The following is a 17,261-nucleotide window of genomic DNA, read 5'->3' as shown; positions in this document are numbered from 1 at the left end:
CGCACAGGTAAGACCCAAACGTGCTTGTTTATAATTTGTATATTTTCCCCAAATGTTTTCTTTTTTGCTTACGGCATACAGCAACTAATAATTCCTTGCTGACATTTTTCTGGCATATCAAAATGTAAAGCTCATTACTGTCACATCTTGATAATACAGGCACCTGAAAATCGCACTTACAAAAGGCATTAAATATGAACGTCTGCTTATTGTGACACATGCAGGTGTTTCTTTAAAAAAAACTGAACATAAATAACAAAACCGTGGAGCCAACACAAACCCATTCACGCACAGCATCCAGCGATAACACTGCCACCCTGCTTTCCCAGTCTCAGGTGTCCATAAACATGCAGCAAGGCGAGGAGCGCCGCGAGCGAGGAGAGTCCTGGAAGGAGAAGACGGCCCACAGAAACTCCACCACGAGCGACCAGTCGGAGCACCCGCTGCTGAGGAAGAAGAGCATGCAGTGGGCGCGGCGGCTGAGCAGGAAGACCACCAAGCCGTCCAGCAGAGCAGAGCGCATCTCCCAGCAGAGGCTCAACCTGTACCGGCGCTCCGAGCGGCAGGAGCTGACCGAGCTGGTCAAGAACCGCATGAAGCACCTGGGCCTGCCCACCGTGGGATACGGTGAGTGCACCAGATGGAGAGAAACGATGAGCGGTCTTTGCTTTATGTAGACGTTAATTCAACGCAGTGGTTACAATACATGACTTGTATATGTGTGTAGCAAGACTAAGAACTGTATAGGTGGTTATGACTGTTTTTATTTGATTTAATTCATAGTTATTTCAGCATAATTAGTCATAATGTGCATGGAAATGTATAATGATGCAAAAGGTAATGTTTTTTTTGCAGATTGGAGTCTCAGTACTATAAACAAAGGCCACAGCAGAAGGCAGAAATAATGAAATTGGTTGTGTTGAACCTCAGTGGGTCGGGCCGAAAAATCAGATTTAAGGTTCAAACATTTTGTGACAGTCGCCTGCTGCTGATCGACGGCGTCATGTATGTCAAGTCACAGATTTTAATTTTTCAGTTCATACTGTATATCATTAACAAGTCAGTGTAGTATGTCATGTGAAATGTTGTGCTATAATTTGTCATACATAACTTGCATACAACATATATGATATAGCATGACATTAAATTGTTATTAAAAAAGCCATAGTATAGTATGCCATGAAAACATTTTAATAAAAAAGTACTATAGTAGATTATAAAATGTCACCAAAAAGTCAAAAAATTGTTTCATAAAAAGCCAGTACCTCAGCGAGTACCTCAAACATATAATATTAAATAATTTTAAATATCATAGTAGTATGGCATTAAAACAAAAACAAAAAATGTCACAAAAAATAATGTTAAAGTCTATCATCAAAAAATTAAAAATGTAGTATTTCATTAAAAAGATATAGTATGTAAATAAAAGTAATTAATAAAAAGTCATGCTAAGGTTTACCTTAAAAATGTCATAAAAATATGCCATCAAAAATGTGATTAAAACAAAATGTGATTAAAACAAAATGTTCTACGGTTTACATAAACACGGCTCTCTGTTTCGGGGTTGTCGGATACCATTTGCTGCTACTGGAATAAAATATTGAACAGATATTAAAATTGTAATACATTGTTGAATGAATAGTTAGAAACTCGGATGCGTGACGTCTCCAGAGCACAACGCCAGCTGCAGCATGAGAGCTGGACCCAACAGTCGGTTCGGTTAGCTTCAGACTACGGCCGCTAACATGAGCCGAGAGTCATACGGCGTTAAAGAAATACACGGAGCGGCGTTACGACGACTCACGGCAAAGCTTCAGCTCCGGTCAGGCCCTTAGTGCCCGAGCAAGAACACGTTAAAATCAATATCCTTTTGACAGAATAGAAAAAGTACGTCTTCAGGGGATTCTATTGCTCCACCCACTCGCAACCAATTCAGTTATTTCAGCCGTGGGTGCGGCTGTGTTAAAAAAAACAACTCCAATCTGTGCTTCAGTTGTTCAATGTCATCTTACTGCCTCATAAGACGCAGCGCTGTGGGTCTTGGTAGTACAACATCATTAATATTGCACTACATCATCATCATCACCATCATCATCACCATCACCATCTTTCTGAACACTTCATTTTGTCACGTCAGTTTCACGCCCATCCACCTCTCCCTCCACGTGTCATCCCACACATCACGTCCATCATGCATCAACACGTCACGCATGGAGATGCAGGAGCACCAAGCCGTGTCTCAGATTGCATTGGACCAGACTTGCAATTGCCTGCACTCTTATCTGCTCACGTCTTCTTCTTTTTTGCCTTTCTTTTTCTTTAGTTCTTCTCTCCTCCCAGCTTCACGCTTCCAAAACAAAAAGCAGAATCATGCTCCAGATGTGCACGTGCTAAATATTCTGTAACGTGTGGATTCAATACGTTCCAAAAGCTCAGGAATCATCTTCTGACCCGTGAATGCCGGCGAGGTGTCAGACGAATACTTTGGAAGTGATTCTGTGCGCGCGCCATTGCCTGGCTGCTTTGCATTGCTCTCACCATTTTGTTTTTAAAGTTATTTTTTTTTAAACTGCAAATGCATTCGCTGCCTGCCTGATCTTTTTCTTGTTTCCTCCCCTCCTCCTCCTTTGTACTTTTCTTCTTCTTCTTCATCTATCTGTCTCTCCGATTCTTCTCTTTCCTCCTTTTGGCCCGTAGAGGATGTTTCTAATCTCACTGCGAGCGATGTCATGAATCGGGTAAATCTAGGATATTTGCAAGGTAATTGTGTGTGCTCTTTATAACACATTTACAACGATGTGAGTGGCTTCGTTCCGTCTTGTGGGGAAAGGAAGTCGTCCTTTCGAAAAGCATCCTTTGAAGATTAGCGCACTCAATTTATACACAGATCTTGATTTATCCTCTTTTTTTTTTAGCTGTGTGTTTTTCCACCTTTTTGTCTGATCTTTCTTAGGCTGCTTATAACATTTGTAGTTAATTATAAATGATCACGTTAGGATATTGAAGTTGACAGTGAATGCCGTTGCTTAGAGTTGCAGGACATTTCAGAGCACCCGTATACAGAGGGGACCAGGCCGCCAGGTTAGCAGGTTGCACACAGTATTGCAACTTTACTGCATGAGTGTGTCTGTGTGCGTGACTTTGTATAAGTGTGTGTGTGTGTGTTTCAGTGGTAGATCAACAGCCAATCTCTCACTACTTTGCTCTACTATCCCTCTCTCTCTCTCTTCCTGGTCTTTTCTGCATTGTGTTCCCGTGAGGTGGCGTCCCGAGTGGCTAGAGTACTGCAGGGCCGCGAGTATGGCTTCATGAGCGGAGCGGAGCGCATTATGTCTGTGGATGGAAGGTTAGAAGGAGAAATAAAGTTCACACATTAGTTATAAACAAGGACGTAGAGAAACTGCAGTTCTCATATTTTCATAAACCACGACACCTCAAGGTGTATCTTCACACTGATACCATGACCACAGGCCAAAACAGAAGTTGTTTATGTTACCCTCCATTTCTTAAAAAATGTGTTTGTGGTTTGCTCCAGTTTTGCTTGTCAGACTGAGAGTGCTGTTACCATAGTGGTTTAATCCAGTTTGTGCACTGATTCAGAGTCAGTAGCTCAGCACATTTAGATTTTAAGACTGATGTCAATCCGCTGACTTAAATTTAAAGATCCTAATCCCTAAAATCAGTTAGAATCTTGTTTTTGTTGACCCCCAGTGGTTTAACTTCTAAAGTGCACTCAAGGAACAAACTGAAGTGAGTTAGCGAGAGGGGAGAAGACTAAATGAACAAAAGCAAAAGAAACGTATGAACCTTGACCAAACTTAATGTCAATCAATATCCAATTTTCATTACTAGTTTTGATTAACACCCAATATTATAGATTTCTAGCATTACATATTGAAATATTTGGAACATGCCTGGGATGTAGGTGTAAGAGTACAGGATACAAGAAGGTATTGGTACAGGAATAGCAGTATTTCTTGTTAGTTTTAGGGGCTTTTACCTTCAGTCTGATCTTTAGCAAGTGACACGGTCTGAAGTCAACATTTTGCAAAATGGGGAATAAGAGAAAAACCTAAACGCCCGAAAAAGTGGTCAATCAAAGTCCTGGACTACAGAGCCACAACAATAACATTTTAATAAAACCCCCAGTGACTCAATACTGTCTGCCCTGTATGTGTGAAGATAAAGATGAAGTCTCATCGTTCTTCTTCTGTGGTCATGGTATAACATTTATTTGTTCCCTATCGAACAAATAAATAACCTTCCTCATATTTAATACACTGAGTAGTCGACAATAGCAAAGTGTGGATTAGAGGAGAAAAACTAAATTGGTACAGTCTGCAACATCACTCCCATGTTTTTCTCACTACTTCTGAGCGACGTGCTACTTTCTAACTCCCGTAGAGGTCGTGTACCTCGCCACCAGCAGGCGGCGCTCTTCCACTCTCACACTCCCAATGCGTTCTGCTTCACTCGGTTTGGTTCCAGTCGCTCTGCGTTTGGTCCAGTCTGCCGGATGCTGGAGCATGTCCCTCTGTATGTGTGTGTGTGTGTGTGTGTCTGTGTGTGTGTGTCTGTGATGACAGGGGAGGGGGCGGGAGGCTGAGTGTCGTCCGTAGGCATGGCAACCTGCCGCCTTGGTCCAGTGTGGAATGCGCAGGAGAAAAAAAAAAAGAAATGAAAACATGAATGCGATGGGAATCGATTTGTTGGATTTGTTGCGAAGCCGCGGACGCCGCCGCATGCCGGCTCCGCTCTGCAGCTGCGCATGGGGGCGTGTCCGTCACAGGCAGCATGGGCCTCCTCTTGTTCCACACAGTGCCCTCAGTAACGGTCAGCCCTTCTCTCTCTCCCACCCCGCCTGGCTTTATAAAGGGCCACAAGCAGGTGGGTTGTCACGGAGACACTTGTGCCCTCCTTTCACTTCCTCCGTCCATCACGTAAAGCAAGTAGGAGCCGCCGCCAGAGAGCACTCAACACACATAGACACACACACACACACAGAGAGACACACACAGAGACACAAAGACACAGTAACAGTCATCATCAGGGAGCGAGTGTAACAGTCAGTTTCTTCTTATTGATGCCTTGAGGAAATGTTAGACCTCCGTAGTACAAAACAGTTCCCTCAGTTAGCTGAAGGATTTTGGAAAAGCAATGAACGAATATTGTTGCAACTGTTAATGAACATATAATGTGGAAACAATGTACCTTTCATAGACGTCTGAAAGAGTTATACAATGAACTGATAAACTACATAATATACTCTTTGTGTATTAGCTAAAGAGGGATTATTAAAACGTTTCACAAATACAGAACAACTTTATGTTGACTTAATAATCATTTAATAAAATAATTTAGTTGAATATCAATTAAATATCTTGATAAAATGATTGATAATTATATGAGTTGAGGATTGTTCTGCTGATTGTTTAAACCTTTAAATATCAATATTGGTATCGGCCTAAAAAAAACATTATTGGTCGAACTGTTAATTGAATCAACTGCAACATTTACTTGTAAATTCGGCTATTTATTTCCCATTTAAAAACTGTATTGATAGCATGATTTATATATTCAATTGGATTAGGTAACAGCAATTTGTTTTTAAAGTTAAATTGTTAACAGTTGTAACAAGAATCTCTTCACTGACAACCAGACTAGGAGAAGAGCTTCCCCTGATACTCTCCTCACTGAAAGAGTCTCACATTGTGTAATGGCTAGAGCGCTCATTTCGTGCCTGATGTGCTCTGTGATGGAAGAAGAAGAGGGACGACTCCAGAGCAGCACTGAAGGTCTCCTCTGTCTCTCTTTGCAGACGAGATGAACGACCACCAGAACACGCTGTCCTACGTCCTCATCAACCCTCCTCCGGACACCGTGCTGGAGCTCAACGACGTCGTGTAAGAAGCCCACTTCGTGTAACCGCACTTTTCCAATGTAATGAGTGCCTTCGGTATTACAAACTGAAGTAAAAGCCAAATCAGTGCCGCAAAAAAAATGTCTCACTTATACCAGATGATCCTCACGACTGAACGCGCAAGATCGCATAGTCCTGATTTATAGATTACAGGTTGAAATCTGCCATTTTAAGACGTTAACAGTTGTTTACACGTTCATTTCAACTGCAACACTGAGAACAACCAATGGTCCAATGGCGTAGGGGGAGACCAGCGTGGTGACATCACTTATTTTTCCTTTGGTTGTACAGCGGCTAAAATAAGTATTGAACACATCACCATTTTTCTCAGTAAATATATTTCTAAAATGTGCTGTTGACATGAAATGTTCCCCAGATGTCCGTAACAACCCAAGTAGTCCATACGTACAAAGAAAACCAAACAAATATGTTCAGAAATTAAGTTAGGTGTAATAAAATGGAAGGAAAGTATTGAACACGCTGACTGAAATGTATTTAATACTCTCAAAAGCTTTTGTTGGTTCAAGACGCCTCCTTTATGAGAAACTAGTCTCATGCGTTGCTCGGGTGAAATGTTGGCTCATTCTTCCACACACAGTCTTCAAATCTTAAAGCTTTTGGGGGAACTTTGATATTTAGCTCTTTCCATAGATTGTCTTTGATTCAACCTTATTGTTGCAAACCTACTGATGCATTGGCTGCAGAAAGATTTCTGAACCTTCCCGTGTGCACTGTTGGGGTCATAATCTGGAAGTGGAAAGAGCGTCATTTCATTTCTGACTGAAAATAATGATCAGAAGAATTGTTCAAGAGCCAAAGATCACTAGTGGAGAGCTTCAAAAAGACCTGGAATTAGCAGATCCAATTGTTTCAAAGAAAACAATAAGTAATGCATCAACCAACGTGGCCTATATGCACGCTCACCACCAAGACTATACTGCTGTAGACAAAGCATGTTTAAGCTGGTTTAAAGTTTGCTGCACAACATTTAGACATCCTGTGGAATACTGGGAGAATATAGTCTGGTCAGAAGAGACCACAATGGAACTCTTTGGATGCCATATTACTCCATGTTAGGAGGTCAAAGGGCACCGCACATAACTCCAAACACACCAGACCAATAGTGGAGGTGGGAGCATCGTAGGGAGGGGCTGTTGTTCAGCATACGGCTCTGACAAACTTCATATCATAGAAGAAAGGATGGATGGAAAAAAGTAACAAGACAGTCTTGATAAAACATCTGCAGTGAAAATGAAACGAGGGTGGACAGCTCAGCAGGACAATGATCCCAAACACACGGCCAAGGACACTCAACTGGTGTCAGAGAAAGAACATCAAGCTGCTGGAACGGCTCAGCCAATCAGCTGACTGGTGTCCAGAAAATATATGGAAAGAGCTAAAGATCAGAGTTCCCACATCAGGTTCAAGATTTGAAGACTGTGTGGAAGAATGAGCCAAAATCACACCCGAGCAATGCATGAGACTAGTTTCTCAAACAGGAGGCGTCTTGAACAAAAAAAAAAGGCTTTTGTGCCAAGTATTAAATACCTTTTCCCTGTGTCATTCCATTTTATTTAACCTAACTTAAACGTGTTTGGTTCTCTTCGTATGTATGGAGTACTTGGGTTGTTACCGACATCTGGGGAACATTTCACGTCAACAGCACTTTTAGAAATATATTTAGTGAGGAAAAACCCGCTGTATTTTTTTACGACACTGCTGCTGAATCAATAACTTGGTCGTAAAAACATGCAACACAAACTGCCCCTGGTGTACAGTGGAGTCACATCGACCAGTAGAACACTGCAGGTGTGGGGCGGCGCCCAGACTCAATCCATGCAAACCAGATGACTTTGTCTTCACAGGTACATCATCCGGTCCGACCCGCTGGCACACATGCCGGAGGACTCGCAGGGGGGTCAGACACCCGGCACCAAGAACCGGCAGGACTTTGGCACAGTGACGAGGGACGAGACTCACCTCTGAACACCCTTCCTCCTCCTCCTCCTCCTCCTCCTCCTCCACACCCTCACACCTTAACCTCTCAGCCACCGCCCCGGGCCGACGGAGCATGTCACACAGATGAAGAACAGCAGTCCAGAGTGAATGTGCATTACGAGTCTCTGACTCAGATCAGAAGAAAAAAATATTTATGTAAATCTAGACCTGCTGCTTCCCCACTGAGCTGCTACAGGAGGATACATGAAGATGAAGAGTGCCTCGTCATCAACCCCGCCTCCCTCCTCGCACACGCCCCCCTCGCACCAGGCACAGGAAGCGGCTCCCCGCCCTCCGACCGGAGGCACCGGGAGACTTGGTTGAGGTCTTTGGACCGGCGACACACGTCCAGGACAAATCATTTCACTCAGGAGGGAAGTCGACTTCCTCTTCGTCCGTTTCTGCCTAAACTCGCAAAGAACCAAATCTCGAGGCAACGGCACCCTCGTTACAGTACATGTGCACTTTCCTTAATTTATTACAAATGTCTTCTTTTTTTTTTTTTGGTCCGTTTCTAAATCAGACAGGATTTTCATTTTTCTTTATGAGCACAAACTTTTTTACGACAGTGTCATCTGTGAATAAACCCACTAGTGGCACGTTTATCAGCCATATTAGCACCGTCCGCATTTCTCTTTGTTGTGTGGTTTTGGACACTTATTTGTTTTTTGGGTTGTTGTGGTTATTGTAAAAGAATAATGTTAATTTATTTTACCATTTGAAAAGTCCCAAATCAAGTCTGCTATACAGTATGTGCCATTCTTGTTTACTCTATTGCTTTGTACATATCTTTTAAATTATTTGTAGATTTTGTGCCATTTTGCATGTGTGATGATTATCAGTGTTATTTTTATTTTAGAGCCTGACCGATTTATTGGCCGAGCAGATATCATGTCATGGTTGCTATTAACTAGAAAACAAATGTATTTACTGAGCGCATTTCAAGTTTGCCCACAACACGTTCTCCTTTATTTAATGTGTATTTAAAGTCAGATTTTTCTTCGCTGAACTTGAGCATATTCATGTCTAATTTGTGTAGTTTGATTTATGTATTTTTATTGTGTTTTTGACACATTTATGTATTACAATGTAAAGTGTCACTCGGTACATATCCAGCCAGAAATAAGCGCCTTTGCTATTTTGCAGAGTTTGAGAATCTTGACAGCACTTTCATATCTGCATGTTAAACATAGAGCAGGAGCTAGCAGTAGCTTAGCTTAGCATAAAGGTTAAGCTAATGGAAGCATGGGGGAAACTGCTTGCAGCGCCTCTAGTTGGTTTGATCTGTACATTGAGATGTCAACGTTTCTCCCTGCTTCCAGTGTTTGTTTATGCCAAACTATTCTAGCGAGGCGTATTGGCCAACATACCGTTATCAAATGTAAAAATCCATCAGTCAGGCTCTAGTGTTTTTATTGATTTTCTCTTTTTTAACTTCAACTCATTTGAAGTTGATGGTAAATATCCATTCATATTGTGATCCTCCAGTTCCATAACTCTAACGAGTTGCAGTTACACTGGTAGCAGAATCGTTTTGCACAGACGGCGGCGTCCGTTTCTGACTCGTTGGAACAATACTTGAGCTGAAACAAAGTGCTCTCCTCTCCACATTGTACAGGCCTCACTTTGCATACTAAGGCGGCGTCAGTGTGCAGTATTTCATCTTGATTTATGTAAATAGGAACTTTGTACATCGTTTGCCGTTCCGTTCTTTTGTTTCGTTCTTTTTCTGTGCGAGGAAAACGAAAGAGGACTAGAACATTTTTGCACTAAGCTCTTCTGGGATGTGTAGAGCGTAACGGCATGACCCTTTAATCCGTGCGAGAGTGGACCGTGTTGTTCCATTCCTGTCAAGGACAAGTCAAACGTGCAGGAACATGTCACGCTCTTTGTTGCTGTTTTTTGATTAACCTCGTATTTTAGAGCTGTTATTTATCCGTTAAAGAAATATGACGAGACTGTAATAATGATGACGTAATCTCAGATGGATGCGTTTTTCTCTTTTTTTATGATTTTACTTTTAACTGTATTTAATTGTTGTTTTTTTCTTTGCAAAGAGTCTCATTGAAATGTACCGTTGCTCGTTGCTCGTCGCTCAGCGGCCCTCTAGAAGTGTCAGTTTACAGGGCAGGAGAGCTGAGGGGTGAAAGCGTGAGCGACCTGGAGGGAAGATACGATCGGGGTGCTGATCCATTCATTTAACGTCTTCCTTGGTCCTCACTCCTCAACACTCGGCTCACTCAGATCTCGTGTCCATACTTACAAATACCACAAGGGGCATGTACACACTGAAACAGCATGTTTTGATATACAAGCTTGCCAAGAACAATACATTTTGTACATTTAGCGGGACGTCCTATGGCTAGAGAAACCCATAATGAAGTCGACTGCTTGCAAGTTGGGGCCATTATTTGATACTGTGTATTTATATGAATGGAACATGCATGTTGTGTCCAGGTGTTATCAACAGCCTACGTATCCTGTTTACCTCCACGTTATGTTTTTAAGTCATTGTCTAAAAGGGGTTGATCCATTTTGTACTATTTCTTATGAGGAGCGAGTGTACTTCTCGACGTATAAAATATGAACAAATAAATGCTGCATGCAGCCAGATACAATGAATGAAAAGATCTTTTTATTTATTTATTTTTATCCCAGAGTGTGAAATGATTGAATATGAGGGACAATCACATGTAGATAAATGTGTATTTTCACTTGATTAGAGTGCTATTATGCACAATGTTGACTTTATCTGGCATTTACATTATAACCTTAAACTGTAATCAAAATAAACAATTTTATTAAGGAAATAGTTTGATATTTCGGGAACTACACATCTTTCTTGCTGAGAGTAGAAGATCAATAACACTCGTGTGTGTGTGGCAAATATGAAGAGACGCTTAGCTTAGCATAAAGACTAGACGGGTCAAATGAATCTGCCGCGACAAACTGTAAAAATGTTGGTTTGAAGTTGCATCTTTACAGTAAGATAGAATATGTTTCTACAATGTTGTTGTACGATGACCTCAGGTCTGACGGATTCTATAGTGCCGTTCAATCAAAGGATTTTAAAAATGAAACGCTTTAAAAATGGAAGGATTTCTTTAAACACCAATAATACAAATGTCACCAAAGAATTGATCGAACTGCAGCAGCAATATTACACACAAAAACGTTACCTACATTAACAAAAGCAATAACTAACATTACAAATGCATTTTTCAGGTTCAGACCCAAGAATCCAAGAAGCAACAAAATACTAAAATTACCAACACTGGCATTAAGCAGGGAGACGTCTAACGTAGTATGTTGCATTATGGGAAATGTGGGAATATTTTAAGCTTGACCCAAACTGGAGACTAAAAGTAGAGGCAAAATAATTCCCCTTCAGATTGGTAGAATGAATCTACAATATTGCACGTGGCGTCACGTGAACATTATGTCTAACTTTCCAGTGCTTCCTTTCTGTCGTGACGCCGCTGCTTGTTGACGTCTTTCTGCTTCCTCCGGTCTCTGGTCCAGCGGCCGTTGTTCTGCGCGACCTCGTGCAGCAGGTCCATGAAGGCGTACTCGTTGCCGGACAGCAGCGTCTCATCGTCTGGCGAGGCCCCGCCCGAGGGAGCCTTCGGGCCGCTGCTCCCGTTCTCCGCCCTCCGTCTGCTCGTCGCGGCTCGCTTCCACTCCCCTCCCCGTTCGGCCTTGCTGCCGCTCGGCTTCTGTGCGGGACTTGCTGCAGATTTCAGGTCTTGGTTTGGATAACGTATCTCCTCATTCAGAGTTTGGGTCTGTCTCACAGTTACTGAGTCCGGGATCGTCTCCTCCTCCAGCTGCCGTTCTGTGGTGTTGTCGCTTGGTTTTGAGGACTGGGAGTTTCCCAACGTCACGGGAGCTGCAGTCATTTCTAAAGCATCTTGGTTCGGTGCGGTAAAATCTTCCATTAGAATGTCCTCGCTGTCATCTTCCTTTCTGTCCCAGTCAGACCCGGGGGGACGCTCCTTCGTCTTTAAAACTTTCTCCCCCTCACCTGGACACTTTGGAGTCCAAACAGTGAAGGCGGCGGACCCCACCTCGCCCTCCTTCGTTTCACATCTGGCCTGCCACTGGACTGCGGTCGGAGGCCAGGTGGAGATCCTCCCCATGACTTTTCCCTTCCGCGATCTTTGACCTGAAGCTTCAGCGGACTGTTCGTTGACATCATCGGGACCGGGCTTGTTCTGGTTGCTACCGATGCTCAGATACGGCACAGTGTTAGCGTTGACAGGAACATGGTGGGAGTTTTCGTCTCGATCTCCACCAGCCTCGGCTGATTTAGCTTTTTTTATTACATCAGCATCAGCCGTCTCACCTCCTCCATCTACTTCAGTTTCATCTCCCAGTTTCCTCCTTCCCTCAGCTTGGCTTTCTGCGTCTTTTGACTGAGCCTCTGTCTCGGTTTGTAAAGTCACTCTATCTTTAACAGGTGCACAAAAAGGAGACAAGAAGAGAATAGCGTTGGCTGACTTAGCTCTGACTCCAGTGAAGGACGTCCTCCATCCCATCTCCGAGTCCCGGCAGTTGTTTTCTCTTTCCTCAGAGCGTCCTGGAGTCTGAGCGCCGCTGGATCCGCTGTCGTCTTTCAGCTCGGTTCTGTTTTCTTCTTCTGGACGTCCGGGCGTCACAGTTTTGATGTTGCGTTTCCTCCCATGCAGCAGCGCCAGGAAAAACGCCACAAACAGGAAAAAACACAGAACCGCTGCGGAGGAGCAGGTTGATAGAATGGAAATACATTTTTGAAAGCACCCGTTAATATTTATTTTTAGCACAATGAAACAAAGCATACCGATCACGACAGCCAGTGTGAAGACGATGTTTGTATCCGACGACGGTCTCGACGTCGCACACGTTTCTGGAAGGGAAAACGGACACATAAGGCACGAGTTATGTCATGGTTCAAATATCAAAGAACGGGAGAACCAGACACACCAGTCATCCCAGTGGGTGTCGATGGAAGTCTGGGCGGGTCAGACGGGTGAGGTCGGACAGAGACCTCCGTCACGTGAGCTGCTGAAGGGAAACAACGGACAGACTAAAGAGATTCAATCATCTAAATGTGTTTTTTAATAACAGATCATGCACATGTGCATCAGAATACAAATAGTTAGAGACTAGTGATAAAAAATGGTTTTGAGAACAAAGTCCGCTCTTAATGAAGCCCATGAGATGAGGCTGAAAGTAGATATTGTGCCACAAATTTATGTTCAAAGTCAAGCTTAAATAATATGTAATCTTGAATTATTATTACCTCATATTTTTGAGGTAATAATAGGAACGCCGTAATTTTTGTTGAAAAGTCATATTTTCAGAAGAAGAAAAAAAATATCATCAGATATTTGTAGAAACTATTGTGAAAGCATTGGGCCTGCTGGGTTAAATGTATGGCAGAAAGAAATGTTTTGCATAAAATAAATGGTGGGCAACTTTGTTCAGGTATATTTATTTGACAAATGGCCACATGGTGGTGCCATCAACAAGAACTCCAGACTCACTTTCATATACATTTAATTTAAGTGTTTGCACAACTAAAAACAATATATTATGAGGGGGAAAAAGGGTTAGGGTTATTTTGAGAAGAATCCTAATATCATGCGACTCTTATGATCGCAGTGAACAGGTGAGACAATTAGTCCGTCAGGTTTTACGTGATAAATGTAGTGGACCTGAAGATTTATTGATATTAAAATGAAATCGCCAACAGATTTTTGTCACCAATGATATTTTAAAATATGAACAAAACTAAACCAGACTATTATAATTCCTTTACCAGTAGACTCAAATGCACCAGGATATAAAGTAGATGACAGAGACTGGGACAAGAGGAAGCACGTGTACCAGTGTTTGAGGACATTGTGATGGGCGCATCGGTGGGTTTGGGTCGGACAGAAGGTTTTGTCTCTGATGTTGGCCGTGATGGAGGGGTTGTCACAACTTTTGCTAGAGGGAACAACAGAGACACTAAGCACATATATATGTAAGGAGCGGCAAGTAATCCTGATTGTAACAGAAACTGAGAAAGAATGACGTACCAGATGTGGACTCGGGGCCCGATGGGGGTCTTGGTGGAGGCGACCCCACGCACACCGACACGTTCCACACGGGTTGACCCCTCAGAGATGGAGGACTCTCACAGGTCACCTCCTCCGGTCTGTCCAGCAGAGAACTGTTTTGTAGACCTGAGAAGAGAAGCAGCTTTAGGTTTCTAAAAAGTTTTTTTGTTTTTAAAAACACACGACTTCATGTTGCATATCTGACAAACCTTTTAGGAAGTTGACAAAGTCTTCTGCTCCACAGGAGCAGTTCCAGAGGTTTCCATCCAGTCTGATCCTGGTGGACCCGAGAGAACTAAAGGCCTGAGGCGAGACCCAAGTCATCCTGTTCTCAGACAAATCCAACTCAGCCAAGACGGATTGGGAGCTAAAACTATTTGGATCAATGGTTCTGATCCGGTTCTTACTCAGACTGAGCCTCGTGAGGTTAAGGAACCCGTTGAGCGTGGACTCGTGCAGAACTTCAATTCGGTTTTCTGTGAGGTGGAGCTCACTGAGGATGTGAGGCCGACCGACCCAGTTTGGGTTAATCTCCGTCAGAAAGTTCTGGTTTAAACTGAGATACGTGAGGTTCATGAAGGAACTAAAGGCCCCTTCGGCGATCCCTGTGACACCGGCGCCTTCGATCCTGAGCCTGGTTACAGAGAAGAGGCTGTCGCTGCGAAACACAGTGGAGTTTATCTCCCCGACGTCCCTCAAGACCATCAGCAGAGAGGAATAACCAGGACTGAAAGCTAAGAGCACAGCAGTCAGTCGTCTGCAACACAACAGCAGCTTTTATCAGCTGCTTTTGCTTTTTTTTCTTCAATTTCTCACTGAAAGCCAGTACTTATATATAAACATATGGCAATTATATTTATTATTTGATGAAGAAATTTCAACGTTTTGCCTGTGCTGCCATCTAGTGGACAAGTTGCACAATAAAACCAGACTGACTTCTGCTGACTGTGTTCAAGACTGATGCATGTTTTTTAGAAATGCACAAACTTTAAATCCATGGAGGTCAATATGATGAAGCTTTTCTACAATAAGAGTTTATGTTTGGTATTTTGATCATCAGCTGATACTAAAAGTCTCCCCTGGTTATCAGAGGGATGGAAATTATCTTGGGCAGATTGGCAGCACTTTACTTATATTTTGAGGATTTATTAAGTTTCTACAGAGCCGTGGTATGGAAGACATTTACACAAGAAGACATTTAATAAAATGCTAATCTCAGTTAAATATATCTGGCTAAGCAAGGCGAGTCCTCACCTGGTGGAACGTTGGGGCAAATCAAAACGAGTCCCTCTCCGTTACAAGAAGAAAGACTCAAACGCACATTCATCAGCAACGAGACGAGAGCAGCAACAGCTGTGGAGAAACGAGAGAAATCAGATGAGCTTCAACGTTTCATCATTTATTCCGTGTGAGCGGAGGACGTGGGCTCACCCTTCATGGCGACCGGTCGGATCGACGTTGGGTGCAGGTCTACAGTTGGACTCTACCTGGACTGTGTTTACAACGTGGGGGGGTCTCGTGCTGAACCAGCAGGTGTGGAGAGAAACATTGTCGCCATGGCAGGTCAGAGTTTGCCATGGTTATGGCCGCTGGTGTCGGGGCACTGACACCGCTGTTCCAGTTGGGCGGCAGAGGGTGAGGCCGTTAGCAGCAGGGGAGAACTGAAGAGGTTTAGACGACGTAAATCGCTACGATCAGAATGTCGGATGATACATTTTTGCCTCTTTGCTTTGAGAAGATTCACATAAAACTGTATCGTTGGTGTTAAATAAAAAAAGGCAAACATTTAAGTGAAGAGATGCAGCTTCGCCTGCTGTGAAAGAAATGTGAAAAACTCAAAACAAACTTGGTGAACTGTTGTGCGAAGATTACAAATCGGTGTGGTGTCAAAAATAAAAAGATAACAGTGGAGTCTCACAAATGGACAAATCAAGCCATGAGAAAAGAATAAAAATGAAAAATGTGACTTTTATTCACTTGAAAATGTATTCGTTTCAGTGCTTCCATTTTAAAAATAAATAGATGGCATGGGATCAAAGATAAAATCAACAAGGATGAAACGTACACTAGTGTAACAAAAATGGTGACCAAATGCCAATACAATCTTTTAGTGAACATAAAAATACACTTTCATACAATTAAGGATCTGCCACCTCGTGCTCCCAAAAACAAATCAATATGCAGCAAACAAAACATCAAGTATTATGTTGTTTTTGGAGACAGCAGTAGTATCATATCAACCGAGACCCTTTAAATGTCAGGATTTAATCTTAGCGTTTGGTTTAGTTTCAACAATTTTACAAGCGCACAACAGCAGGATTATCAATTAATTCTTAGTTTTTATGCCCATTCAAAAAGGTAAAATTCCCCAACAGACAGAAAGTAAAGTGCTCGTGCAACACTTCTGGTTGTTCTCGAGGCCAACAAACGGTTTCTAAAAAAAGCACTTTTGTATTTCTTTAAAGACACAGAAGAGAGAGACGACGTGGCAATGTTTGTCAACACCTGGGAGGAATGTTCTTTAATGTTGGTATAATAACGGCCACACACAGAAACCCCTTTGTGAATATATCAAATACTGTCATTCGAAGCGGTTACAAAGCAACACGGAAACACCCTTCACAACAAGAGTGTGTGTGCCGCTCTCGTGGTTAAAGTTGGGACGGGCCGACAAAAAACACAGAGGTGTGGGAGGAGTTACATTGCATGAAAGAAGCCGTCGACAAGTGTTCATGAGTGCACCTTTATACGGGACAATTCAAGAGTGCCCAGTGGAGCGAGAAAACACAACTAAGCTCTAAACATCAGAGAATATCCGTTATGATGAAAACACATAACATCAGCTCAGACTCTATACCACATTGCTTTAATCATAATGATAAACAAAAAAGCGGAAACAAAAAGAAAAACATTATTTTTGTACGAAAATCTATCCTCAACCATTTTTTCCCAGAAAAGGATGTTTTGACAAATAAAAAATATTTAAACTGACCGTGGTTAACTTTTTTTGTTGCTATACACATATCCAGTGCTACGCGATCAGCGTCTAGTTTAAAAAGCGGTTGAATAAATAGACGATAGTACCACGATGCGTGAAAGGCCAACGGATGTCTGAGGAAGAGCTGAGGAGCTCCCCGTGACAAAAAGAAGAAGACAGTTCGGAGCAGCATGTTTTTTGGGAGATCCCTGGTGAGGCAAATTCGGCAATGCCAGCCTGATTCGACAGATTCGACAGTCCACGCAGGAAGAGATTGTTGCTG

The 17,261-nt window shown here is 42.6% G+C and overlaps 1 protein-coding gene across 1 annotated transcript in view; it reads left to right on the top strand.

Annotated features, from left to right (window-relative positions):
• kcnt1b (potassium sodium-activated channel subfamily T member 1b) overlaps positions 1-7,906 on the top strand; it is a gene marked incomplete at both ends in the record, with an annotated part of 58,862 nt that extends 50,956 nt beyond the window's left edge. The window contains 3 exon segments of the mRNA XM_079222946.1: positions 330-627; positions 5,819-5,903; positions 7,786-7,906. Coding sequence (XP_079079072.1) covers positions 330-627; positions 5,819-5,903; positions 7,786-7,906 — 504 coding nt within the window.
• Between the last annotated feature and the right edge of the window lie 9,355 nt (positions 7,907-17,261).

The sequence above is a fragment of the Taurulus bubalis genome, assembly GCF_910589615.1.
Source record: "Taurulus bubalis genome assembly, chromosome: 8".
Lineage (NCBI taxonomy): Eukaryota > Metazoa > Chordata > Actinopteri > Perciformes > Cottidae > Taurulus > Taurulus bubalis.
This window is presented reverse-complemented; position numbering and strand designations above follow the sequence as displayed.